General features: G+C 50.7%; 2 protein-coding genes across 15 annotated transcripts in view; one reads left to right on the top strand and one right to left on the bottom strand.

The window, feature by feature from the left end:
• The window catches only part of GATB (glutamyl-tRNA amidotransferase subunit B), an 83,219-nt gene extending 65,323 nt beyond the window's left edge, over window positions 1–17,896 (top strand). Inside the window, exons 10-13 of the mRNA XM_024126641.2 lie at window positions 953–1,086; window positions 8,105–8,183; window positions 15,141–15,275; window positions 16,870–17,896. Coding sequence (XP_023982409.1) covers window positions 953–1,086; window positions 8,105–8,183; window positions 15,141–15,275; window positions 16,870–16,998 — 477 coding nt within the window. The 3' untranslated portion in view covers window positions 16,999–17,896. The remainder of the gene's footprint in view (window positions 1–952; window positions 1,087–8,104; window positions 8,184–15,140; window positions 15,276–16,869) is intronic.
• The window catches only part of FHIP1A (FHF complex subunit HOOK interacting protein 1A), a 286,478-nt gene continuing 276,821 nt past the window's right edge, over window positions 15,791–25,447 (bottom strand). For 9 of the 14 annotated variants that reach the window (XM_028491776.2, XM_055085932.1, XM_055085931.1 and 6 more), the window contains one exon: window positions 18,805–24,937. In XM_028491776.2, the coding sequence (XP_028347577.1) occupies window positions 24,678–24,937 (260 nt within the window). In that variant the 3' untranslated portion in view covers window positions 18,805–24,677. Of the gene's footprint in view, window positions 16,761–17,040; window positions 18,322–18,804; window positions 24,938–25,447 lie in introns of those variants that run through there. The other 5 variants (XR_008617788.1, XR_008617787.1, XM_055085930.1 and 2 more) reach the window with 5 other exon arrangements.

The raw sequence follows: 25,447 nt of genomic DNA, 5'->3' as shown, positions 1-25,447 counted from the left end.
TAGGCATAACTGTGGCAATTCCAATATTTAAAGGTGAACATGGTATGATAAAGGGTGAGCGTTCACATGTGATTTCTTTTAAGAAAACACAAGGTGATGGGAGACGTTGATTTCCCCCATCGATGCTAAGCAGGCAGCTGCCGTGACCCAGCACTGACGTAGCGCTCGTCACAGAGAGAACGGGCAGCGTGGCCCTGACTCACAGAGTTGGTGGTCCAGAGGGGGAGGGGCAGTAGGGGCTCCTTCAGGCACGTGTCCTTGATGAGCCAGCCCGGGTGATTGTGTTCATAGAGCCTGACGAGAGCCAGGATCAGCTGGGCCTCGCTCGGCTCAGGGGCCTGGCGCCACCCTCCACCCATCACGTGGTCTAAGTGGGTCACGTGCCTGTGTTCGTACTCATTTTGAAAACATGTGAAAACCACTTCTGTCCCCTCTGGGGCTGATGGGAAGATGAGTACAGTTACGATCCTCTTTTGATTTTTCAGAAGTAGAATATTCTGTTTGTTCCTTCTTGGTCTGCTGCTTTTCTTACCTTCTTTTCCTAGCCGTCGCTAGGACTTACAGGAGAAGACAGGCCTGGAAAGAGACAGGACGGTAAACTCAGGCTAGACATGCTGCTCAAGGATAAAGGTTGTAGGGTAGGGTACCCATGGCTGACACTGAGAGGGCGAAGGAGTTTAGGGGATGTCGGGTTTCATCGTCCTCCGGCCCACAAAGTCCAGGCTGTCTGCAGTATGTTCGTTCCTTTGACAGAATGCTATATAAATGCATGGTGACAGTAGTAGAAGTAGTGGAATACTTGCTGTTTACTGAAAGTGATCAGAATTTTCTGGTGACATCTCTGTATCTGGGGAAGTACCAGTAGATGTCTCAGGGACGCAGAGGGTGACAATTTCAGAATGCTGATCTTTCATTTTTGGGAGGCTTTATATCACTTTCTTTTTCTTTACAGAATGAAGTTGGCCTACTGGAGTTCTTCCAAAATGTGATAAAAGAAACGAGGGCAGAGCCAAAAAAAGTGACTAGTTGGGTCCTCAACACTCTTCTGGGCTTTTTAAAGCAACAGAACCTGGCCGTCAGTGAGAGGTGAGTGGGGTCTGGGGGCGCGTCTTCCTTTGTGGTGAACCCTGTGTCCAGAAGCAGTTGACCCAGGGCAGGGCTGGTGTTCTGCCCTCCTCCTTCCCCCCCAGGATCTCCTGACGAGACACAGACGTCCCCTGTGAACGTCAGAGCCTAAAGCTGTCCGCCATCCCCTTCACATCTGAAAGCTCATTTGTTCCGATCTCTGACCATCCACGCTGTCCTTTGTCCTGGGCTGGGCTGGGGGCCTACGGATGAGTAAGATGAGGAGTTTCCTACCTGCAGGGCATCCAGACTGTAAGAAAGCAGACAGTCGGCTCAGTACGATGCCGTTACGCCGCAGGTGTGTTCGGGCCACCACGAATGCACAGAAAGGGGACCTGCGCCGAGGCTGGGGCGTCAGCCAGGCTCTCCCTCAGGAGGGAGAGGGAGGTTCCCTCCGAGACCAAGCCCCGAGGAGTTGCCAAGGGGAGGGAGGGTTCCCAGCGTTCTGGACCGTACGTGGCGATTGTGCGACACTCAGAGACGAGGCGTGGTGGGCTCAGGAGGCCCAGAGGCTCCAGGGTGCTCGGGAGGGAGCAGGGGAGCTGCAGGATGGGCAGGGCCACCCCGGAGGCTTCACACGCCTTTGTCAGCAGCTGTCAGTTTCCCTCTGGGGGGATGGGATGGATGATGGGGCCGAGGTGGGAAGCCCAGTGGGTGCCTCTTACAGGAGCGCCCATGCGGAACTCCCCGTGCCTGGGCCCGAGTGCGGCAGACCAAGATGAGGACAGTGATCTCAAGTCCACACGACGTCCACCTCCCTCCCGTGGGCGGTGGGGTGCGATGGAGTAGAGCCTTTCAACCTGGTGGGAGGTAAAGGAAGAGGGACGGGTGGGGAGGATGCCATGTTCCTCTTGGACACGCAGGGTTCGAGTTGCCTGTGGGACAGACGTCCCCCTCGTGGGGTGACTGATAGGCAGTCAGGTATATGGGCCTGCATCTGCTGGGAGGCGTCTGGGAGTGTAAATCCGAGAGTTCTCACTTGTTCAAAACTCAGCACGTGATAATTGAGACTCTGCCCTATGCTAAGCTCTGTGCTGAGCCTGGGGAAAGCCGGTCCACGAGACAGACGCGGTCCCCGTGGTCCTTACAGAGCAGCGAGTTGGGTGCCCTGGGATGGGGGAGAGAAGAGCTGAGCTCCCTGCTGGGTGAAGGGTGAGCGGGGCCCAGCAGGCCAGGTCCGGCACGCGCTCCGGGCGTGGAGAGCAGCGTGTGCACTGCTGCGTGGCATCTCGGGGAAGGCAGTGCGCGGTCCAGTATAAGCGGATCGTGGGCCCAGCAATGTGTAGACGGTACTGGGAGCCGCTGGAGCAGGTGAGAGCTGTCGGGGAGGATACCGTGTGACCGGGCCTGAGGCTCCCTGGCCTCCCCAAGGAGCATGGGTGTCACAGGAGCCAGAGGAAAGGAGAGTGTCAGGAAGGAGAGAACGCGCGGCAGGTTTAAATGTGGGTGTTCACCAGGGACACACAGGCAGGTGGCGGGGCCCCCGCGGGAGGCCGAGCTGTTCTTGGGGAGCGTCGTTGCTGCAGCAGCAGCGCCCACGGCCGTGGGGAAGCAGAGCCGCGGAGACAGGCGTGTGCTGACTGATACATGAGTCCGAAGAGTCGTCTGTTCAGAGAAGTGACCCCTGTGCGACGCTGGCTTCATGGTCGGCCTCTTGCTCGCCGTGTGTATGCCCAGGTACCAGCGTGGCCACGTGGCTCTGTTTCACCTCCTCGCGTGGCTTCTTACCAGCCGTGACCCTGCATGAGTCACCCTCAGTGCCCTCACTGTAAATGACAGTGATTGTGCCTGCCTCCAAGGGTTTTTGAGAGGAAGACACACGGCGCCCGTGGGCCCTTAGGGTCCGTTTCCTTCTCTATTCCGTGCTGGTATGTGAGGTACCAAAACGATGCCCCCCCGATCCCCAAACTCCCATGGCATCTGTTGCCTGTTTGTCTTTCCTTCTTGTCCTCTCCGGTTTGACCTCTCTACTCAGAAACTTCAGTCTTCACACTGAAAAGCCCAGGCCCGTTCAGGCAGAGTTGATGGAGGAGGTATAGCTGTGCCAGAGCCTGAAAGGGTGGAGAGGCCTTGATGAAGGAGCGGCCGGGCGACATCCGTGGGGAACCAGGGCGTGGGGATGGCGAAGGAGCAGCGGTTTTGGGGGGTGGGGGGGAGCATAGCTGGGAGGAGCAGAGGGTGGAAAATGGCAGAAAAGTACAGTTGACCTATGACTGGGGTCGAGCCGGGACACGGAGGGTGTGGAAAGTCGCGAGAGTTGAGCCATGAATCCGGCACTGGCTGTAGAGCACCCTCTGTGCGGAGCTCGTGGAGAGCCAAGCAGGACCTCGGCCCGGCCCTTAAGAAGCTCTGTGTCCTGGGGAGGACTGGACTTGTGCACTAACGCTTTTACCTCAAGGCAGAACGGGGTGCTTCTTGTTTAGAACTACTCACAGTGCGGTGCATGCAGAGAGGGACGAGACCACGTTCACCTGAAAGGCTCCAGGAAGGAGTGGTTGGAGCTTTGGGAGGAGATCTAACTCTTAGCTTTAAAAAGCGTTTTCCATGTTGCTGACTGATTGCTAGAGTCACTGAATTTCAGTCTCAGCAGAGACCTGAGCTACCTCTGGTTCAGCTCTTTCATTTAGCAGAGGAGGAAATCCAGGCCCCGAGAGGTAAGGTGCACAACTGCTCAGACCGGAAGCCAGCCCCCTGACTTCCAGACCAGTTTCTCTATATGTTGATCTGTGGCATTAGGGGTTTGCTAACAACCATTTTAGGAGCTTCTACAGACAGGAGCTGAGATTGATAAATTAGCCTGTCAAGGGAACTTGGAGCCTCTGGTATTTATCCAAACAATTCATAAGCACTAGAGTCTTAAGAACTCCAAGGGGGGCTTCACTTGGTAGCACAGTGGTTAAGAATCCGCCTGCCAATGCAGGGGACACGGGTTCGAGCCCTGGTCCGGGAAGATCCCACATGCTGTGGAGCAACTAAGCCCGTGTGTCACAACTGCTGAGCCTGCGCTCTAGAGCCCACGTGCCACAACTACTGAGCCCACTCACCAAGAGCCCGTGCTCCGCAACGAGAGAAGCCACCGCAATGAGAAGCCCACGCGCCACAACGAAGAGTACCCCCACTCGCCGCAACTAGAGAAAGCCCGCGCGCAGCAACGAAGACCCGGTGCAGCCAAAAATAAATAAATAAAATGAATAAATTTATTTAAAAAAGAAAAAAAGAACTCCAAGGGCACCAAACTCTAAATAAAAGTGTGCTTGGTTGTTCCAAAGTCAAGTAAGGAGGAAGCTAAGCAACAGTTCTATGCTAGAGTTTATGTAGAACAGGAACTGAACAGGAAGCCAGCTCTGTGTAGCAGCTCTCACAGTCTACACAGTTCAGACAGCCATTGCCTGGGCTGCATGTTACCAGCCTCACCTTGGAGCAAACATTAACCAGTGAGCAACCTCGGCAGCTGGGCTAACGTTTCCAAAGCCTAGAAGGGCAGTAGCTGCAAAGATAGCGATAGTCTCATGATGACACCAGGCAAGGGACACTCCAGAGATCACGTTGGCAGGAAGTGATTTTGCAAGTGAGCGTTCATCTTTAAAGCCCTCTCAGAAGACTGGTGTTTAAAGGGTCTGGCCAGAAAAGTTCTTGTTGAACTTGGCTTTTTCATCATTTTGAGTATATTGCTTTTTTGGTTAATAACTCATAACTATTCATACCAGGTTTGATTTAGTTAGGAAAGTGGAAGTTACTGATTCCCTGACCCAGTATTTCCTGGTACTATCAGGCAGGTGCAGCTGTCCAGTTGTTCACTCCAGCCGAGGGCCTGAACTTCCGGGTCAGCTGCGGGCAGCAGCTCCTGAGGAGCTAGGAAACCAGGGAAGGCCTTTGAGCTGAGAAGGGGCTGAGGCTGACAGGAGGATTAGTCCGGCAGTGTGATATGTGGGGCAGTGTCCAAGAATGGGATGTAGGAGCTGGGAGCCTGTTAGAGGTCACAGCTGCAGGCCTGTTTGTATACAGCCTGTGAGCTAAGGGTGATTATTACCTCGTATATTTAGAAACCGAAACAAAGAAGGCTACATGACCGAGACCAGGTGTGTCCCACAGAGCCTTAAATATTTACTCTCTGGCACTTTCCAGAAGTTTGCCGACCCCTGGCTGAGAACGTGTATGGGGAGACAGGAGCCTGGGCCACTCCTGGCCTGCGGGAAGAGGTGGAGGAGGGCAGTCAAGGAGGGGGAAGAGAATGGGAGGCCCAGGGAGAAGGGGTTTTCTCAGGGGGGTGCAGCAGGGTGGGAAGCTATTAGGTTTGGTAACTAGTGAGGGGAGGTGATTTTAAAAGGACAGCATCTGCAAAGGGATAGGGTTGGGATCCAAACAACAAGGGCAGACGGTAGCCACTGATGCTCTTCATTGGTAAAAAAAAAATAATAATAAGGTCAGGCAGGAGCAAGTGACTGCAAGATCACTTGGAGGCACCGTCAAGACAGGGCAGATCTGAGCGCTTGTGAAGGTGTGGGGTTAAAGCCGCAGGGGGGAGGAACCTGGCATCCGAGTAGGTTGCGTAGCAGTGGCAGGTGATGCAGGCAAGAGCATGGGTGCAGGGGGCTGTTTGATGGAAGAGGAGGAGGCGGGCACCCTAGAAAATTCTGAGCCTTCCATCAGCGGGTGACCTTATGATGCGGGAGGTGAGGGTCCGTGCTGAGAAGGGGCGTGGGAAGGAGAGGCTCTAGAACAGCAGCTTGGGTGGCAGTGCCAGGCAGGGGCGCTGGGACGTTAGCGAGATGAGCAGAAGCCTTGCTGAGCAGCCACCTGGGTGTCCGTGTCTCCCTGTCTTTCTCCACGAGCCTCTGTGTCCCACGAGCTTGGGCCTAAAATGAGCTTGGGGGTTGCGACGGGCAGCACATTTCACAGGAATGGGGGTGGCTGTGGAGGTGTCAGGGTGTCTGCTTCCAGAATCCAGGCTGGAGATGGAGTCGTGATCCCATAAGAGCCCTGGGGGACTGGGTGAAGTTGGAAGGCTTGGGAGATGCCATTTCCCCTGGTCTGCAGATGCGCGGGGCTGGGGATGGGAGACTAGCCTTCCACGTCGGGCTCTTCTTTAGTGGAGACACACCACGGCCCAGAAACCAGCGTGATCTGACAGCAGCCAATCAGCTTGTGCTTCTGCCGCCGTTCTTTTCCAAGTCGGCCGATTTATTTATTTAACCTGATGAGGGGGGCCTTTCAAGGCCAGGGTGACAGGTCCTGATCTTTGTCATCGTCTTACTGGAGGTGAGCCCTGGCACAGCAGGAATTCGTAGACGCAGTGTCCCAGCCATCCCTGTTGGGGGGAAGGAGTCTGTGACACAGATACTGCTGACCTACTGTGTGTCAAGCACTGTGGGTACAGAAAGCCGATTGAGAAATTCCAAGTCATTGGAGATATTTCAGAGCGAATGAGGGTCATTGGATGAAAGGCAAAGTATTTTTAGTCATGCTGTATTCTATTTCTGTCCTTCTCTGTCCTCACATCCCTTTATCATCAGCTCATGTGGGAGTGGGGACCCTTTCGTTTGCAGGCTTGAGAAATCTAGTTCAACCTCAGTGCTTATTACAGGTTCTACACACAGTCTACACTCTGATTGGCCTTTATGTTTACTAGGATCGTAGAACAGCCAAGAAACCCGAATTTTTAAAACAACCTGGATTCTTTTTACTTGTCAGTAAGGTGGGAAGTTAGAGAGAGGGCGTCTCGGTCTCCCAGCTCTCTGCCCCTCGCCCTGCTGAGATTTAATCAGGGCGGTCCAGACACTGCAAACCTAATATCCTCTTGGAATGATCTTTTATCCATACTTCGGGATAAGCAGACACTTGCAGGACAGTGGGCCGCCTCTGTGTGTCAGCTGTTTCATGCGAACAGCCCTGTGAGGTTTCACCGCACCGGAGTCAGACCTGGTGCACTTGCACTCGGTTGACCTGGAATTCCAGGAAATTGGCGTAGGGGCTAAGCGGTAGTTTCCTTTTTACTATCTACGAGCTTAACAAAGAAATCAATAGTGAGTGATGGGAACTGAGACTTAAACAGAAGGTGTTTTCAAGTAGTGTTAAACGTTCCAGAAGCTTTCGTTTACACAGACACACTAACGTGCTATTTATAAGTCGTTCCAGTCTATTTAAAACTGGTCCCCTCATGACCTCAGACAGGCAGCGTTTCATTAGCCTAGTTGCTGCATGTGTTTAAAAGTAGCAAAACCGTGTATTTCAAAAGAAATAGTCTGTAATTCAGTCTTTCCACTAATCCTAGGCACTCACCGCCCCCCTCACCCCAGAATGTCAATTAATGACACTTTACGCGTTCGGTTGCCTCTCGTCCTTTTATATCATGGGATCTGGGCAAATAAGTCCCTTGCTAGAAGTGTAGGCATTATGAATTCCAGGCCCTTCTGTGAGAAGCTGTTGAGAGAGCCTGCGGGAGAGCAGCATGTGGATGCCCATGAGGGTGGCTGACGACGTGGCTGGTAGTCACTGCGTCCCTGAAAGACAGGCTCTTATGATTAAAAAGAATTTATATTTGCACAAAAACACTCGAAAACTGACCTTGTTAGCTGTTTTCTTTGAAGTAATTTTTAGGCTGATCTTTCAGTCAAAAATATTTAATTACTGGGTTTTGGTTTTTTTCTCTTCTCGTCATGGTTCATGAATTTTGCAGCCACCTCCTTTTTTTGACTAATTAAACTGAGCAGTTGTCTGTCACTACAACTTCCGCCAAACTGCCGTTATTGTTGGGTAGTAAAATAAAGAAAAACAACACTGGTCACAAAAATGTGTTCTATCCTAAAGTATAAAATAACTAAATAACATAGAGCCTGACTGGCCTGTTACTTTTATTCCTGGGTGTGGATTTAATTATTCAAACCTACAAAATCACGTGCTTTGATTTTAAATAACCATAAATGCATACGCTGACAGAGTGAAATGTGCATGTTTCTTCTCTCCTTTTCGGGGCTGCTAGTCCTGTCACACCCTCTGCCCTGGCTGAGCTGCTTGACCTGCTGGACAGGAAAGCCATCTCTTCATCCGCAGCTAAACAGGTATGTCCCCACCTCCCAAAGGGTCCGACCACCCTGCCAGCTCCGTACATGTTTTATGTGAAACTCAAATGCCGTCACTAAGTGAATTTCATCATTGAAGTATTAAATGCTTCTAAGTGCTATTTTTATACTGAGAGGTAGAAACATTTTATTTAGCAAACGAAATAAAGCCAGTACTATATGTATGACGCAGGTAATTTGCTTCTCATCTTTGCTAACCAGAGGGAGTAGTTGTTCGGCTTTGCCTGGAATGTTTCCCAAACATTTGTTTATGTGAAAGGCGGGCCCTGAAGCTCCTGGGGGCCTCGGCCTGCGCGCTTCCCCCGTGCCCTGTGTGGCCGACGCTGCTCCCTGGCCCTTGTCCTCCCTCTCCCGTCCTCTGCGGCCTCCCACCCAGTACCAGGGGCTCGTTTGTCTTGTCACGTGGTTGCCCCTGAAAGACAGTCTTCCAGCGAGAAGGGTGAGGCCAGGCAGACTGCCTCCCACTTAGTAGATCAAATTTTACACACAGGCCCAGTGTGTGAAAACCCAGAAAAACAGCGTCCTCATCAAAGGCGGCCTTCCGCCTCATCTCCAGCCCCACCTGACAGTCTCAGGTGGGCGCAAGGTCCCTGGAACTCAGAAAACTCTTACCAATAATCACCCAGAAAGATAAAGAACACCAAGGCGGCCGCCTGATCTCGACTTCAGATATCACAGCTGTCAGTTCTTCAGCCAGTAACTTCATGTTATTTTAATGGTGCCTTTGGCATTTAATATTTATTATACATGTCCTCAGTAGTGGCAGGTTACATAGTGAGGCTTTGGAAAAGTGGCTGCTTTTGGCTAATTACAAGGCACCGTGGAGCATACACCCAGCTCTGTGCTGTGAAACTGGGGGTGGGAACTAATAAAGGCTCTGTTTACCCACCACCAAGTGAGGCTGTCAAGTATAGGGGCTGTGCCACGGTTAGGAGAGGGTTTCGGCTGCCTGCATGTCAGAGGAATACAAATGTTTATGACGGTGCTCAGCAGTAGCAGAATGATGAGATGGCCTGAGGGCAGAAAGAAACTCTGTATATACACGTAAGAGCAAATGAATGCTTGCATTTGAAACCAAAGAGGAAAAAAACCCTCCCCTTCCTACTCCTCCTGCCCCAGCAAAGAAAACCTAGTGCAGATAATATGTTAGGTTCGGAGGGAGGAGACTAGAACTGCCGGGGGTGCTGACAGCTGGGTTCAGGTACAGATAGAGACATTTTTGGATTCCGTCGGCTTCCAGCATGTTTAAAGGAGGTGGGGTGAATCCTGGCTTCTCTAAGGCAATCACAGAACCAAAATAAAAGTCTGATTGTGTGTCCCATGAGGGCATCTCCCTTATACACCATTGCCTTAGGGGATTTGCTTTCTAATTTTTCTACCTTGTTTTCTGTTTTTTTTAAAAAAAATCCCTGATCTTATGGTGGAAAAAAAATGGTATTTGTTCATTGTAACAAACTTAAGTAATGCTGAAAAATATAAAGATTTTCCAATTCTACCGCCTTGAAATAACTACCATTAATACTGGGTGAACGGGACTTCCCTGGCGGTCCAGTGGTTAAGACTCCATGCTTCCATTGCAGGGGGCGCGGGTTCAGTCCCTGCTCGGGGAACTAAGAGTCCACATGCTGCACGGCGTGGCCAAAAAATTTTTTAAATTAAAAAAATATATATATATATATTGAGTGAACATCATCCCAGGCAGCTTTCTGTGCATACATACAGTTAGCAGGATGGATTGTGGGCTGGGCAGACAGGAGGTTAGAAAAATAAGGCTTTTGAAAATAAGAGGTTTTAGTGTACTGTTTTTTAGTTTTATTTTTTAAGAAGCGTACAGTTCATTGGTTTTTAGTATAGTCACAAGGTTATAACCATCACCACTATCTAATTCCAGAACATTTTCATCACCGCAAAAACATAACCCTGCATCCAATTAGCAGTTTCGCCCCATTAACCCCTTACCCTAGGCAACTGCTAATCTACTGTCTGTCTCTATGGATTGGCCTAGTCTGGACATTTAAGATAAATGGACTCATACAATATGTGGCCTTTTGTGTCTGGCTTCTTTCACCTAGTGTCATGTTTTCAAGGTCCATCTATGTTGTGTTAGTACCTCATGCCTTTTTTTTTTTTTTTTTTTAATTATTTTTGCTGTGTTGGGTCTTCGTTTCTGTGCGAGAGCTTTCTCCAGTTGCGGCAAGCGGGGGCCACTCTTTGTCGCGGTGCGCGGGCCTCTCACTCTGGCGGCCTCTCTTGTTGCGGAGCACAGGCTCCAGAGGCGCAGGCTCAGTAGTTGTGGCTCACGGGCCTAGTTGCTTCGCGGCATGTGGGCTCTTCCCAGACCAGGGCTCGAACCCGTGTCCCCTGCATTAGCAGGCAGATTCTCGACCACTGTGCCACCAGGGAAGCCCACTTCATGCCTTTTTATGGCTAAAGAATATCCCATCGTGTGGACAGAACCACATTTTGTCTACCAGTCGTCAGTAAGTGGACACTTGTGTTGTTTGCTGTTTTTGGCTCTTACGAATAATGCTGCTGTGAACATATATGTACAGGGTTTTGTTGGTGCATATGTTTTCAAATTTCTTGGGGCTGTACCTATAGGAGTGGAATCTCTGGGTCATGTGGTAATTGTATGTTTAACATTTTGAGGACCTGCTGGACTGTTTTCCAAATGGGCTGCACCATTTTACAGTCCGGTCAGCAGTGTGTGAGGGTTCCAGTTTCTCCACATCCCCGCCAGCCCTCGTAATGGTCCTGCTTTTTGATTGTAGTCATCCTAGTAGGTGTAACGTAGTAGCTCATGGTGGATTGATTTGCATTTCCCTGACGACTAATTACGTTGAGCGTCTTTTGTATTTTTATAGTCTACTGTAAAATGTAACACGTAAATGTGTTATAATTAATTTCTACTGGATTTGACAGAGGAATCCAAGTAGGCCTTAGGTTTTAGAAACCCTGTGAGGCAGAACGACTCTGGTTCCACTGGTTACTGGCGTTTCCTCTGACAGAACTGGAAGAGGTCCTACTAGTGACTGAATAACCAGGAGATGAGAAAGTTGACTGAGAAAATGACTCCTTAGGATCCTGCCCTGAGAACGTTCTGAACTCCAAAGACTCTCCCACTTTACGTCTAATTTATCATTAATCCGCCTCTTGCCATCCGGCTCTCCCTTCCATGATTGTCCATTATTTTCATCCCTGACACATTTCACTGCACCTTCCCCCCAGGTGTCCCAACAGTGCTTCTGAGATTGACAAGCCTCATCCCCTCAGCTCCCTGGGCCCCAGGGGAGTTAAGAGGTTGCTGCCATGAGGCAGCCCTGTCTTTCAGAAACAGAAACTCAAAGGTTATTTATCACTATGAGCAACCTCCTGGTACCTGTGGACAAAAGCACCCGGGCTCCTCTCACAGGATCCGGTTCTGTCTGATGAAGTAGCCCCCGTCTCCTCCCCTCGCCAAGGACAGGGCACACCAGACTCCCACCTGCAGAATCTCAACACCCCTGCAGCTAGCATGCCAGGGTCCTGAGCCTCTGGGCACTCGGAGGCCCCGGGCGTTGTCCAGACTGCCGGCCAGCCAGGCCCCAGGGGGAATCACCCCAGATGCCTACGTGTCTCCTCTGTGCCAGCCTGGAGTAGGTGCAGACGGTCCACCGTCTCCCAAGGATTGTCCCTCTAATGCTTCCTGTGGGACCAGGCTGGACTGGGATTCCACAGAGATGGAAGTCGAATTTTAACACGTGAGTGTGCCATTTAAGCAATGTCCTCTTGTCTACTTTGGGGTCTACTTTAAACAGAAATCACCAAAAACCTTTTAATGTAGAAAATGTTACCTCGTGCAGTAAAACTTATGATTTGATGTCTTTTTCTCCCTTTTAGTGCGTCAGTTCTTTGCACGTTTTCCTGTGCCCTGCTTCTCTTAAGGGCCTAGATTGATGTCTGTGCCTTTCTAGAAGAATGACCTTTCACGATACTTGCCTTTGCCCAGAGGGGCCCCCTCTCTGTCTGTCACTGCTCCCTCCCTGCCCTCTCCCTGGAACAGGTCTTTCCTCCACCCTCTGACCCTGGAAGCCCCAAACAGGCAGGGACAGGCCAGGAGCCTGTGTGCTCTCCTTTTGTCCTTCCCTCCAGATTCTTTAAAAATAGCTTTAGCTAGAGAAATGGTTGGGTAGTAGTTCGGAGGGCGTGTGCTCGGTCACCAGGAACTGAAGCCTGAGTTTCCGCCCCATGCGTCAGAGCCGGCTTCGGTGGTCGGGGTGTGATCGGGGGTCCCCAGCTTGCAGTACTCCCTACCCCGGTGGCCATTTATTAACCCAGATGGCCGGCCCCGCACCAGGCCCCCCTTGTGATGTGGTTTGTCCTGGGGGAGCGTCAGCAGGCCCGGGAGCTGCACGCCTGGCCAGAAACATTTGCACTTCGACAGCACTTCCCAGGGTGGCGATTAAACACAGACGAAAGCTGAGGAGTTATGCCGCAGCACGAGGCTGGCAAGCACAGAGCCACGATGGCTGCAGCCAGGAGGCCAGGGGAGGCCGCAGAGTCTGGCCTGGAGGCGGCCGGGCCCCCTTTAGTGGCTCACGCCCTGCTGGGCTACAGCCAGGAGGGCACAATCTGTGCCTTAAATAGGAACAAGCAGAGGATTGGATTATGGAATCCACTGTGTCAGCCCAGGGGAGCTAATTCGGGAAGAGAGTAAGCTGATGTGTTCTAACTCTGGGAGTGGGCGAACCCCGCAGCCACCGGGCATTTGCTCCTGGAGGCTGCTGAGGTGTGCTTCCCTAGGTCACTCCTTGGTACCCCTCCCCGCTCTCTCAGGGAGCAGCCAGCCTCTCTGCACGTAAAAGCATCGTCCCGGCATTGTCCTGCTTTTCCTTCTGAAAGGTGTGGTTTGGCCTTGGTCCCTGACTGCCTCAATTGCCTTTATTCTTGTTATTTTGGCCCAAGCAGATCCAACCAGTGTTTGGGCCTGTCGGGTCCCAGCTCAGCTCAGCACTTTCAGCCACAGTGGCTGCAGGGGCCTGTGACCGCTAGGCGTTCAGCTCCTCCCAGGCCCGGGCTGCAAGCAGCGTCCACACCTGCCGGGCTTTCCCGTAAAGAGTTGCTGCATAGATTCTCATAAATCACTCTTGCAGGTGATTTCTGTTATAAGCCAGGGATCTGATCTCTCTTGAGATATCCATTCTCTCTTCCTGAATGTTGGACATTTTCAACTAGAAACTTTTTTAGGAGACTCTGCAGATGAACAAAATAAACACTGGTCAAAACCTACCAGTAGGGGGTCATTTAAGTAAATCATGATGAATATTAGATTTTTTTTGTTAATACAAGAAAGTACTTCTGTAATCAGTGAAACAGAAGCAGGTTACAAAGAAAACCATGGAAGGGAAAATACCAGAATACTAACATTGGTCACCTTGAGGGGATGGGAATCGGGTAAGATTTCTCTTTGTTTTTTCTGTATTTCCTTCCTTATTTTCTACAGTGAACATGTATTAAATTTTATAATTAGGAACAATGTTTTAAAATTGTAAGTCTTATTCAAGAGAAATAAATCTATCAGGGAAAGGGGGCAGAGAAGCTCTTCAGACGCTGAGTCTTATCCGCATCACAGATTGTTCTCTGGTTCCTGTGCTGTGGGCACGCCATCAGTACGTCTGCTGAGAGCAGGGGAGGTTCTTACCCGCTGTGTGCCCCTCTCTCCTCAATGCCTTTCTCATTGTCGGCTGAATACACATTTGAAGAATTGAGTTGGAGGCACTTATGTTCAGTATTTTTCTAAGAGAGGGGACAGGTCTGCGTACGCGGCCAGGGCTGTGTGGTGGTCGCCAGAGTGTGCCCTGTAGGCGCGCTTTCGGAAGGATGCCCCAGAGACGCCTCTGGGCCACGGTCACCGTGGGCGCCCGACAGCCGAGCTGAAGGCACACTGCTCCGGGCAGAGGGGCTCCTGGCTGGAAAGTGCTCAGTGCCGCCTGCTGGCTGAGATGGAGGCTAACGGGATCCCCTCCCCTTCCAGCTCACACTAGAGAAACAGGCACTGTGGAAAACTGTTCTGGGACACCCCTTCTTTACAAATGTCTTCCTTTTTTCCAACTTTATTAAGTTTGGGAATTGGTTATCTTTTTAAGTAGAAAAATATCCACACCGTCAACTGCTAATTATCCTAGCCAGGTTCGGGGCCACATCCACCTGTGGGGATGGATGTGGTAAGCCTTGGGCCCCAAGGATTGTGATTTATGTTTTTCGTTATTTTCCATTCTGTATCTTCATTATGGGCCCCTCTCTCGCCCCCTCCCCGAAAAAACTCCCGTTTCCCAGCAGAAGCCAAGTTTTCATGACCCCCTCTAAGTGCAGTGGTTCCCTCTTACAGCCCGTGTGGCCCCATCCTTCACCAACATGTCACTGCAATTAATCAATTCAGTGGCACTCCCGTCAGCAGGGGCCCTGTGAGCGATCATCTTCTCACACTCCCCGCCCCCCTTGCTGTGCCCTTGGAGTCGGCGAGTGGGGACGACCCGTCTCTGCCAGCGTCTCCACCGGCCGGGTCTCGGGCTCTTTTTTTTAATTTATTTTTTATTTATTTATTTTTGGCTGTGTTGGGTCTTCGTTGCTGTGTGTGGGCTTTCTCTAGTTGTGTGGATGGGCTTCTTGTTGCAGTGGCTTCTCTTGTTGTGGAGCACGGACTCCACCCCGGGCCTAGCTGCTCTGCAGCATGTGGGATCTTCCCGGACCAGGGCTCGAACCCGTGTCCCCTGCATTGGCAGGTGGATTCTTAACTGCTGCGCCACCAGGGAAGCCCTCGGGCTCTGTTCTGAGGGCGCAGCTCAGCGCGGGGAGGCCCCGGGTGTGTCTGCGTGCAGCTGGGAATCCACTGACTGCTCTTCCACCCCAGCAAGTGGAGCTGGCAGAAGAGCTGACCCTGCCCCTCTCCGCCCGCAGGTGTTTGAGGAACTGTGGAGGAGTAAAGGCAAGACCCCAGCACAGATGGTCGCAGAAAAGAAGCTTGAACTGATGCAGGATGCAGAGGCGCTGGAGCAGCTCTGCCGCTCCACGCTGGAGGCACACCCTCAAGTGGTACTTAGCCCCTCGGGGGATGGGGGTCTTCACGCGCAGCGGCAGGTGGGCAGGGGGTCGCCGGCAGAGGCCGAGGCCCAGGGCCGCCTGAGGACTCAGCCAGGAGCCCCTCTGGGCTTCTCCCCCTTGCAGCCCAGCAGTGCTTCCTAATAATGGTTGGCCCGGTCTCATCAATAATCCCCCGCTTATTCTTGTCAGTTTTAAGCTAATATCAAGAGATGAAATTAGGTGACTATTGGAAAAATACAGCTTTTCCTAGAAGGAAAATCCGCCCCCCCCCCCCCCGGAGCTTAATCTCATGGAGTTTCGGTTGAAGGGGGCGTTAGCAAGTTTCAACGTCCCGGGCCTGCGGCCCTCTCCCAAGGTTGCCGAGCTCTGCTTTGTAAGAGGACCTCTCTATCAGGAAGCAGCAGGCAGCACTGCACAGGGGCAGAGACAGGGAAACACTTCAGTTCCATAATCCAGCTTTTCCTAGAAGGAAAACCCGCCCGCCCCCCCCCCCCCCGGAGCTTAATCTCATGGAGTTTCGGTTGAAGGGGGCGTTAGCAAGTTTCAACGTCCCGGGCCTGCGGCCCTCTCCCAAGGTTGCCGAGCTCTGCTTTGTAAGAGGACCTCTCTATCAGGAAGCAGCAGGCAGCACTGCACAGGGGCAGAGACAGGGAAACACTTCAGTTCCATGCCTTTCAGAGCTGGGAAGAAAGGCAGAAGGGAAAATTATTTGTAAATTACGGAGAAAATCCTTGACAGGAACATAGCTGGAAATCAAGTCATTCTGTGTTCTGAGCGAAGAACAAAATAGAAGAGCTAAAACGAGGAGCATCCCTCCCTCCCCAAGTCTAATCATACTGTCCAGAGATATTTTTCAGTGGGGAAAAAAATTGCTAGCATCCCTTTCAGAATGATACCACCTACCCATCAGCTTGCAGGGACACTAACAGCTCTGTGAAGAGCTCTCGATAAGGAAAATGAGCTTGCGCAGGGTCTCGGCAATCTCCCTCTTCCAGCCTCATCCGGAGTGACTGATAAAGACGCACTTTGAGTTTCAGACTCGGAATGCAGCGCCGCGCACAGATACTCGCAGACGCTGTTGCCGATCCGAAGCAGGAGGGCGGGCGGGCGGCCCTGACGCGGTGGCTGTTAGACAGGCACTCAGCGCCCCCTGCCCCGGCCCTTCCAGCCTGCCAGCCAGGCACTCCCCCACCCAGATGCTCGGGAAGCCTTGCCATCTCGTGGCTTTGTCTTCTAGCAAACGAGCTTCTTGGCAGGGAGTGGGGGGAGGAGAGCCCGCTGAGCCCCCGGAGGGTCAGGGGGGCTTCACGATCCGGCACCCGGGTCCTGTGCACCGTCTCCTCAGCTGTGACACGTCCCAGTCCTCCTCACTCCCTTCTAATCAGGAGACGGGGTAGCAGACGCCTCCTTTGCCAGGAGCCCAGAAACCTCCTCCGAAGGTCACCGCCTCCCCTTTTTCCTTTTCTCATTCTGTATCTAATACAGAAAGAAGAAACTGAATTTAAGTTTCTATAAACGTAAACTTGATTTAAGATTTTTAGGCGAGAGCCTCTATTTCCTCCTCTAAAATAATTTGTCTTTAAAGGTCACAGATGTAAAGAAGGGAAACCCCAGGGCCATAAACAAACTGATTGGGTTGGTCCGAAGAGCGACTCTCGGCCGAGCAGATCCGACGGCGATAAAGGAGGTGCTGGAGAGGCAGCTGTCGTCGTGACGGGTTCGGGTCGCCCTGCCACGGCCGGGCTGGAGCCTGTGCGCCGACGTCCTAGGCCCCAGCCAGACGCCCCGCGCGACCTGCGCCTTGAGGTGCCACCTCCACGCAGACCAGGCCTGGCGCCGTTGCTTCCGGGGGAGGTGCAGCAGTGGTGAGAAACAGCACGTCCTAGCGTGCAGTGACGCCGAGCTCAGCGCCACGTGCTGTTTCAGATACTGTCACCACCCTAGGAAAACATTTCATTCTGCCGGTCCCTCAACAAATATTTTTAAGCACATGCTAAGGGCCGGCCGGGCATCGTTCCAGGTGCTGGGGATTAGCAATGAAGAGAGGCCGTGATCTGGATGCAGTATTTTGTTTGGGGCGCTGTCATTAGCCTTAGTACCAGGAATTAGCTGTATTCTCCCATCCACTAAGTGAAAGTGATGTTGCCCGTTCAACGCCCAGGGTTCCCAGAAGGCAGAGGTCTGAGAATAAATGATTTTTTTTTTTTTTTTTTGGTAAAAAAGACAACAGAAGTTTTCAAATAAATTTAATGAATAAAATTTATACTGAAACATCACATAAAAAATTAACTTACACGTCGAAGATCGTGCAGTGGACAAACCCCCTCCCCACCCTCAGACCAAAAAGTTTTTAAAGGTGAAAAAAAAATCTGTAACATTAAACTGACTTGTTTTGCCTGGAAAGAATAAGATGGTAAGCTAGTAAATCAAAATCTTGACCCTTAATGGTAACTGTAGTACAGTTAACAGTAGTCCATGGAGGCTGCGTCACCCTCACCCGTTCTCGTGGCAATAATACTATTTCTCTGTCGCACTGGGGCACCCCTTTGTTCACTGCACGCCTTTGTTACCTCTGACTCACAACACTAAAGACCAGTTTTGCAAGTGCTGTTTTTTAAAAGCACATGTCAAATAAACTGTGACATGAAAGAAAATCTTTGGAGGCCCTGATTTTACACTGAATTCTCTCTTGTACTAAGAAGAGTACAGACTTTTCCGTCACGAACGGTGCTCCAGTGGCAGCTGGGGACCCGGAGAAGAGTCACCAACTTAGCACCTCGTGGTTCCTGGTTGCAGACGATCGCTCAGGACTTCCCTAACTAGGAGTAAAGAGAGGACTGCCCCTCTTCGCAGCCAGAAGAGCAGGGACCAGTCATCTGGCTTATTTCAGACAAGCATGAAGAGGTAAGGTTTTTTAAAAAACTTACTTTTTAAAACATGAGTGACTTAGAAGTGCTAAGAGAATACGGTACGTCACATCACCCAGGAAGCCGCGTGCCCCTCGCGCATCCCGTTGCGGTGCTGAAAACTCCCGGGCCTGACAGTAAAATATTTTCATCAAACCTCTTTTTGAGAGAGAAAGGCAGAGCCAGTCCCCACCCCCACGCCCCGTGGCTCCCGAGTCTGGAATCTGGCGGGATCATGATTTTGTAAGAAATGGTAAGATTCAGTTTTGCTTTACAAACTCCATTTTCACCAAAGGTCTGGCTTCTTGGTCATCAACCCTTACAGAAAGCACTGGACGATCTTTCCAGACCCTTTTAAATCAAGGGCTTACTTAAGTCGGGTCTGGGAGGGGCGGGGACAGCCAGATGAAGGCCATTTACCAACAATATCACGTCATATGTAAGCCGTCTTATGCACTGATCATTTCAGGAGAAAAATGCCATTGCTGGGGTCGGGGGTAGAGGGAGGGTGAAATGGGTAAAGGGGGTCAACTATATGGTGGCAGACAGCAACTCAGCCTTTGATGGTGAATACACTGTAGTGTATGGAGAAGTCAAAATATAACGTTATACACGTGAAACATATAATGTTATAAACCGGTTACCTCGACACAAAAAAAAGCACTTGATCTTTACAATGCTAACTGTCATCCAGCTCTGACAACTGCTTGTCGTCTTGAAGGCCCACTTCTGAAATCCTAAAAATGAGATTGTGTTGTTATAACTGCTCATAGAAAGAAAAAAACATACCAAAGCACAGATCAGATATCTTACCTGGAACCTGACTAGATATTCAAAATATATGTTTATCTAACACCCTAAGACATTCACAGAGTATGGTTCTACTTGTAACTGGGCTTCAGTGAAATACAATTTTAAATACATTTTTCCATGAGTGTGAACTTAGTCTGGTTCTCTGTTTGCTATTCAGGGGGAAATCTCATTGAAATGTATGAGCTGGCGCCACAGGTGAAGCCAGTGCCATCTGTCATTGGAGCCCACACACCTGGAGGCTGGGAGGGCAACGTGCTGGAAGACTGGCTCCCCCGGGTGCCCTGTGGCTTGAGGAGGAGGTTGGTTGGTCGGCTGGTTCTGGGGGGAGGGGAGGGATGGCAGCCTCAGCACTCGGCATGCTACCTGGCACAGGATCCGTTTTTAGCAAAAGTTCATTAAGTTTATAAAACAAAATTAATGGACCGCCTTTTGTGGGAGTCCCTCTGTATGAGGGGTGGGTGCTGCCATCCACTAGACTTTTAAACTCTGGGTCTAGGAAGGAGCTTCTTGACTCTGTCCAGGCTTATGCATCAAGGTGAACTTCTGTTCCCATCTTTTAAGATGTAGACAACCCAGGGAAAAAAACTTGTCATTATTTATACCAAGTTGAGGATGTTTTTAGCTGCGCTCCCTCCCTCCCTTCTTTTTGGTAATTATGGCTAATCTGGAAGAAGGCTGTGAATTGTTTTCAAGTGAACACTCTCCTAGAGCTTTGCGTCGGTTGGTTCGTTCGATATATAGCTTACGGCCAGGACCCACAATCCATATTGTATTTTTCATGTCTATTGAATTTAGCCGCATCATTTCAAGGATTCCACATAGGACTATTTGAAAAAAAACCACTAGATCTATATGAAAGGCCATGTTATTTACCCACCACCTAAAGCAGCGTGGAAGTGGCTGCCATGCCTCTTCAGCAGATTTTAGACAAATTGCATTTGTGGATTATTTGTGAACAGAGCGGACCCTCCATGGTGAGATGGAAAGCGCTGACTGAAATCCTCTCTTGTTGTCTCCCTTAGACGTCTTAGCAAAAATCATTCAAGTAATATTGTCAACACCAAATAATCTCTGTTAAAATATCTGCAGGGCAAAACGGTACCTCGTTTTAGGTGGGCCTTTTCTAGACTTGTCCCAGTAAAAAGTCAGCTGCTGCCCTAAGAAGCACAGACTTCTGCAGCCTCAGCTCCATGAAATGCATAATCTGGCCTAAGAGCTGCTATAACCCTTGTCAGGTTCGGAAAGCACACAGAAAATCTAAGGTTCCCCAAAGATGCCTGAAATATGTATGGAACGCATGCGGGCAGACCCTACTGGCGGCCTTGTTCCAAAATTCACAATGATGACAGGACAGGGAGGGGCAGTCCCAGCTAAAATCGGCTCCTGTCTTAGGATTCCAAGTGCAGAGGCCAAAGAACTTTGCCCCTGTCCCTCTGGTCCCTACAAAGCCTCAACGAAAATCTTTCACTGAAGCCCCTGTTTATCCAGTTAATGAGCTGCCAGGATGATCTGTCCTCCAAAACAAGTAATGGCCTAATAAACGCCTGAACATAGAATTTACTGAGGCAAAATTATCCCGAAAACAATTCTTAGTCTTTTGAGAGCTCTTTCTAAAGCGTTAGGTTTATGATGGTCATTCAAAAAGGAAAAAAAAAGTCAACTCCATTTTCTTAAAATGTTTCCTCCGTGATGTGATTTAAGAATGGAGTATAAACCGGTTCTGTCTTAAGCTGTTATCTGATGGAGAATGAGTGTTGTGTGATTTACAGTCTGATGGCTGAAGCGAGAAGGGGCCGAGAATATCTTCTTAACGACTTAAAGCGTCGTGGCCTCAGCTACAGAGCGCTGCTGTTCAGGAAGAGCTAATACCGCAAGGCTGGCGGGGACGCGAGGTGAGCCACAAATTACCCCGGCCTGGCCAGTGACTCGAAGTAGCACATGCAGTAATAGCTGTCCCGCAGTAAAGTGTTTCATAAAAATGGCCAAGCGTGCCAGCCACTTCAGTAAATACACGGCTGGTAGTTAGCAATTACATTGACCCATCCCTGCGTGAGAGCTGGGTGTGCGCTGCAGACATTCACCGTCACACCGGTGACGTGTCCCACCCCCGCCGGGGCCGCACTTCCCAAGGAGAGCAGCCCAGGCACAGTGACCCCACGTTCAGAACGGGCAGCCTACCCACAGCCCCAAACCTCTGAACACAGCTGGAAACCCACCCACACTGACCCTGGCAACCAGGCTGATTCGGAGACATCAAAAACGACTTTCAACCCCGAGTACCATGGGCTGCCCAAAATGAACAGGTAACCTGAACAGTCACGTATCCTGTCTCTAGATTCTACTCATAAGAGGATGCTCTCCTGACAGCACCCTGGACCCAGGATGTCTTAATGGATTGAAAATCAACAACTGCATCAGACCTAAGTAAGAGCCACTTGATGAGGAAAAGGTACCCCTGAGGACCCGCGGAAGAAGTGAATGTGTCCTCCCTACACGTGACAGAGGCATCGATTCCAACCCCAGCTCGTCAAAGTATTTTACTAAGTCAAATGGGGACTATTTCACAATTCCTCTAAATACCGGCGAAGGAAAGGAAGTACCTACTAATGAAACCACATCTCTGATTTGGTTACTCCAGCATTCCCATTTCGTGTCTGGGAATCTGTAATTCACTCCATAAAACTATTTTCGGCTAAACTCGACCTGGAATCGCTTTAAAATTTTAAAAAACAAACGTTTTTAAACATTTGGCCACTTCCAAAAATCAATTTTAAGTATCCCAGTGCTCTCCTATATTTTGAAGCACAAAATCCACTCCACCTAGAACTTTACGTCAGACTCTGAGTTTTGAATCAAGGTGAAGGATGTGATGCTCCAGGAACCCGTGACTCACCTCTGCTGCCCGGGGCCACCAGGCTCGACACAGCGACGCCAACCTCAGGGGCTGCACCAAAGCCCGTGTCCACTGAGTCCTGGGGGCCTGTCGCATGCAAAGGCATCCATGCACTGGCACATTTAAAGCATGCCAAGTATCGTTCAAAATCCTTCCCCAAACTCCTTGCAAAAGAGATTTCTAAGGGTGTCACCTATTACTTTATGACTAGAACATTTTACTTCATTACCGCGATTTTTCCCATCAAGGAATTCCCATCGCCACCCCCTGCTGTTCAGTATCTTCCCGTCTGCCTAGATCAATGTTCATTCCTCCCAACCCCCCAGGATTTGTTCTTCTGTTTTAGCTTCCGGTTTCTGCTGTGTTTCCTCTCGCATGTCCACACCACCCCCAAACCATCCTTAACCTAACCCACCTGGCTGTTCCCCTCAACTGCATGGGTTCACCAGTTCCCTGGAATATATTTCCAGGTCCATTTTCTGACTTCATTTTGAGAAACGCTGGACTCAGTACTCTGGTGGAAGGCTGCAGTGGTTTCAGAAATCTGAACCGGTGTCCACCTCCAAACTGGCTGGGTTGTCATGTGGGTTTGCTACCAGCACCCCACCATGGGAGTTAGTTAATTTTCCTGCCTCTCACCCCACACCGGTGATCTCTGTCCTCCTTTAAAGCAAATCTACTTTTTTTTTTTAAGTACCTACTTAAAAAAAATACTCTTTCCCAGATGATGCCTTCCACAAAGGGGACTGTGGTTTTCTATAATAGAGCAACATGGACTCAAGGAGAAGAATCGACACCATCACCAGATAATGGAGAGAGGTGGAAATCAGACCAGAAAGCTGAAGAATATGGCTCTCAGACGTGACTTTAGCTTCTTATATACCTGGTGAGTCCAAACTGGAAGATAAATACTTGTGCAAAACAAAGTTGGAGGGTAATACATTACAGCTGAAACTCATCTTCTGCTCTTCTCTCTCGATCTCTGAGCCACTGACTTCTCCAGTAGAGACACTTATGCAAATACAGGTGGATGTCGGGAAGCCAAGAGCAGGCCAGTCCGCTGGGCCTCGTACATTCCGGCTGCTGCACTGCAGCCGGGCAAACTATCTTTCAAGACAGACAAGTTTGAAGTCAGAAATGTACAACGAATCACTATCTTTGGTTCCTTGCCTGGACTTGCAAGCACCGTGAAGCTGGGCTCCTGAGGCTTCATTCCAGGACTGGCTCACTCGCTTCAAGATCCCTGAAACACAAAAGGCAGCCTCGGCTCTGCAGCGTCTCAGATGTGCTTCTCTCCTCCACGCCCCTGCTGTACGAGGGCCTGATTGATTAAAACCAAACCAGTGCTCCTGAGGCACCACCACCAGCCCTGTGACTGCCCCCGGGGCTCAGCAACATGCCCGCAGAAAGAACAGAGAGACCCGGGGCTTCCAATTTCCTTCCCAACGGGGGCGGGGGGCGGGGTGTCATCCTGCTTACGTGCTTCTCACCTGCCCACAGTACAGGAGAGTGGAACCTGATATCCATGAATATCAGTCGTTTATTGTCTCGTTCTTTTTTTAGCCCACAGTTATTTTGTGTGTTTGCCCCTCTCTCTGTGGTAGGAAGACCATGGCTCTAAAAGTATAATTACACCTGGCGAGCAGGCTGCAGAGCAGAGAGGCACTAATACATCACAGTGGGGCCTCCTAATGAACCCCATTACTCAGAAGGCAGCGTTTCTGTGTGGAGTGAGGCCCCAGCAGGCACTCGGCTTAGCGGGGCTCCCCGCGACCTGTTTGCCTTTACATCCTCGTTCCCTAAGTGGCTGTACAGTTCCTGTTTCTCTACAAAGTGCAACATATTAGAAAAAGCAAACAGATTTTAAAATAATTACCAAGGTTTGTACAGATTGTATTTAGTTTACTTTTATCCTTTCCCCCACACCATACCCCTCCAAAAAAAACCCACTATGAGACAGTTTCACAGATGAACCAGTTTGTTTTTCATAAAACACTTAAAAAATATCGATGGTTGTCTTCTTACATAAGCATATACCACGCTTTGTTCACCACACCGATCTAAGTCCTAAAAGCCAAAGTAACATTTTGCATAGGCATAGTTCATTTTGTGCAAATCTTACTAAAATAAGGCTATTTTCAGTGTTTAGGTAGTGATATACTGAGCAAAGAAAGCTCTCGAGCAACAAGAACATTTCCCTGCATTCCAAATTCTCTCCAACTACATCTGACTTCCCAGGCAGAGAGCTGAGACCAGTGGATTTGCCTGCACTGTAAGGCAACACGTGTTGGGCGGAATACAAGTCTTGGAAGTAAAGTGCAAAGGGACGGATGCTGTGTGCTTGCGTGACGGAGGCAAGAAGGGCTCCATCTTTATCTTTCTCTTTATAAGACGGAAGCCACGACGCAGAAGGCCACGGGGGCAGGTGTGTGCTCTTACGTGCTGTTGAAGGGCCTTCTGAGGCGGGCACCTCCCGAAATCACCGACTCCGGTGTTCGCTGGGTTGTGATCGAAGCTGCAAGCTGAGTGGCTCCGAGGGATGGGAGAATAAGGACCAGGAACTCTGAGGAGGAAAAACTGAGCCAAGACTTAGATTCTAGGGGATACAAGGTGGGAAGATCCGGCTGGGGAGAGGAGGTGCACAGAAAACCCCCCTCCCCACGTATCAAGTATCGTCAGGAAGTCTCAAAGTAGAGGTGTCTGTAAGCAGCTTTGCATTTAACGTTCAGTCAAGACACTAAAACCTTAAAAAAACAAGAACCTCTATTTGAAAAGAAAAAGCTAACAGTAGCTGTCATCCGAGTCGCCCAGGATCTTGCAGCAGAGAATGGAGTGTTCCTGGGCCAAGGCAGCCAGCTCCTTCAGGAACTCGGGGAAGAGGGCGGCCGCCAGCATGGTGTCCCGCACGGGCGGGGGCAGGCTGGGGGGCGCCCCGGCCGCCTTGGCTCTGTTTGTCAGGAAGGGCTGAAGCACTCGTGGGGGGCCATCCAGAAAACTCCTGCCGCTCCCTGTCCTGGAGGCGTCCTGAACGGGATCTGAAACTAGAAGGAAGACGGCCATGGTGATCCTGCAGAGCCCTCTCCGCCCACCCCTTAAACGGAGTGTGTGTGTGTGTGTGTTGGGGGGGGGGGATGTGGAGTGGAGTGTCTCGTGCGGGTTCAGCTCCCGCTCTGACGAGTCTCAAGACACGGCCCCCAGTCCCCCCCTCACTCCACTCTGAGACACACGGATCTGCCCAGATCAGCTCCAGCACTGGGCATGTGACATGAGAGTTTGATCCCAAATCCTGTAGGAGGACCTTCATGTAGAAACTGTGGCAAGAATACAGGTTTATCAAGAACCCTCCCCGCCCAGGACCCGGCGAGGGGGGAGAAGGAAAAAGGCACGTCCTGTGGCCGCATCAACCAAGTGAGGACACAGGTCACTGCGATGGTTATTTAGAGGCGTCCAGGGACTCCGCCTGTTCTCCCGGCCTCCCAGGGTCGGGGTGACCGTCCACCCTTTGCCAGCTGAGCCCTGACCACCCGGCAGAGCTGCAGGAGGCCACCTGG

Source organism: Physeter macrocephalus, chromosome 7 (genome assembly GCF_002837175.3).
Source record: "Physeter macrocephalus isolate SW-GA chromosome 7, ASM283717v5, whole genome shotgun sequence".
Taxonomy (NCBI): domain Eukaryota; kingdom Metazoa; phylum Chordata; class Mammalia; order Artiodactyla; family Physeteridae; genus Physeter; species Physeter macrocephalus.
This window is presented reverse-complemented; position numbering and strand designations above follow the sequence as displayed.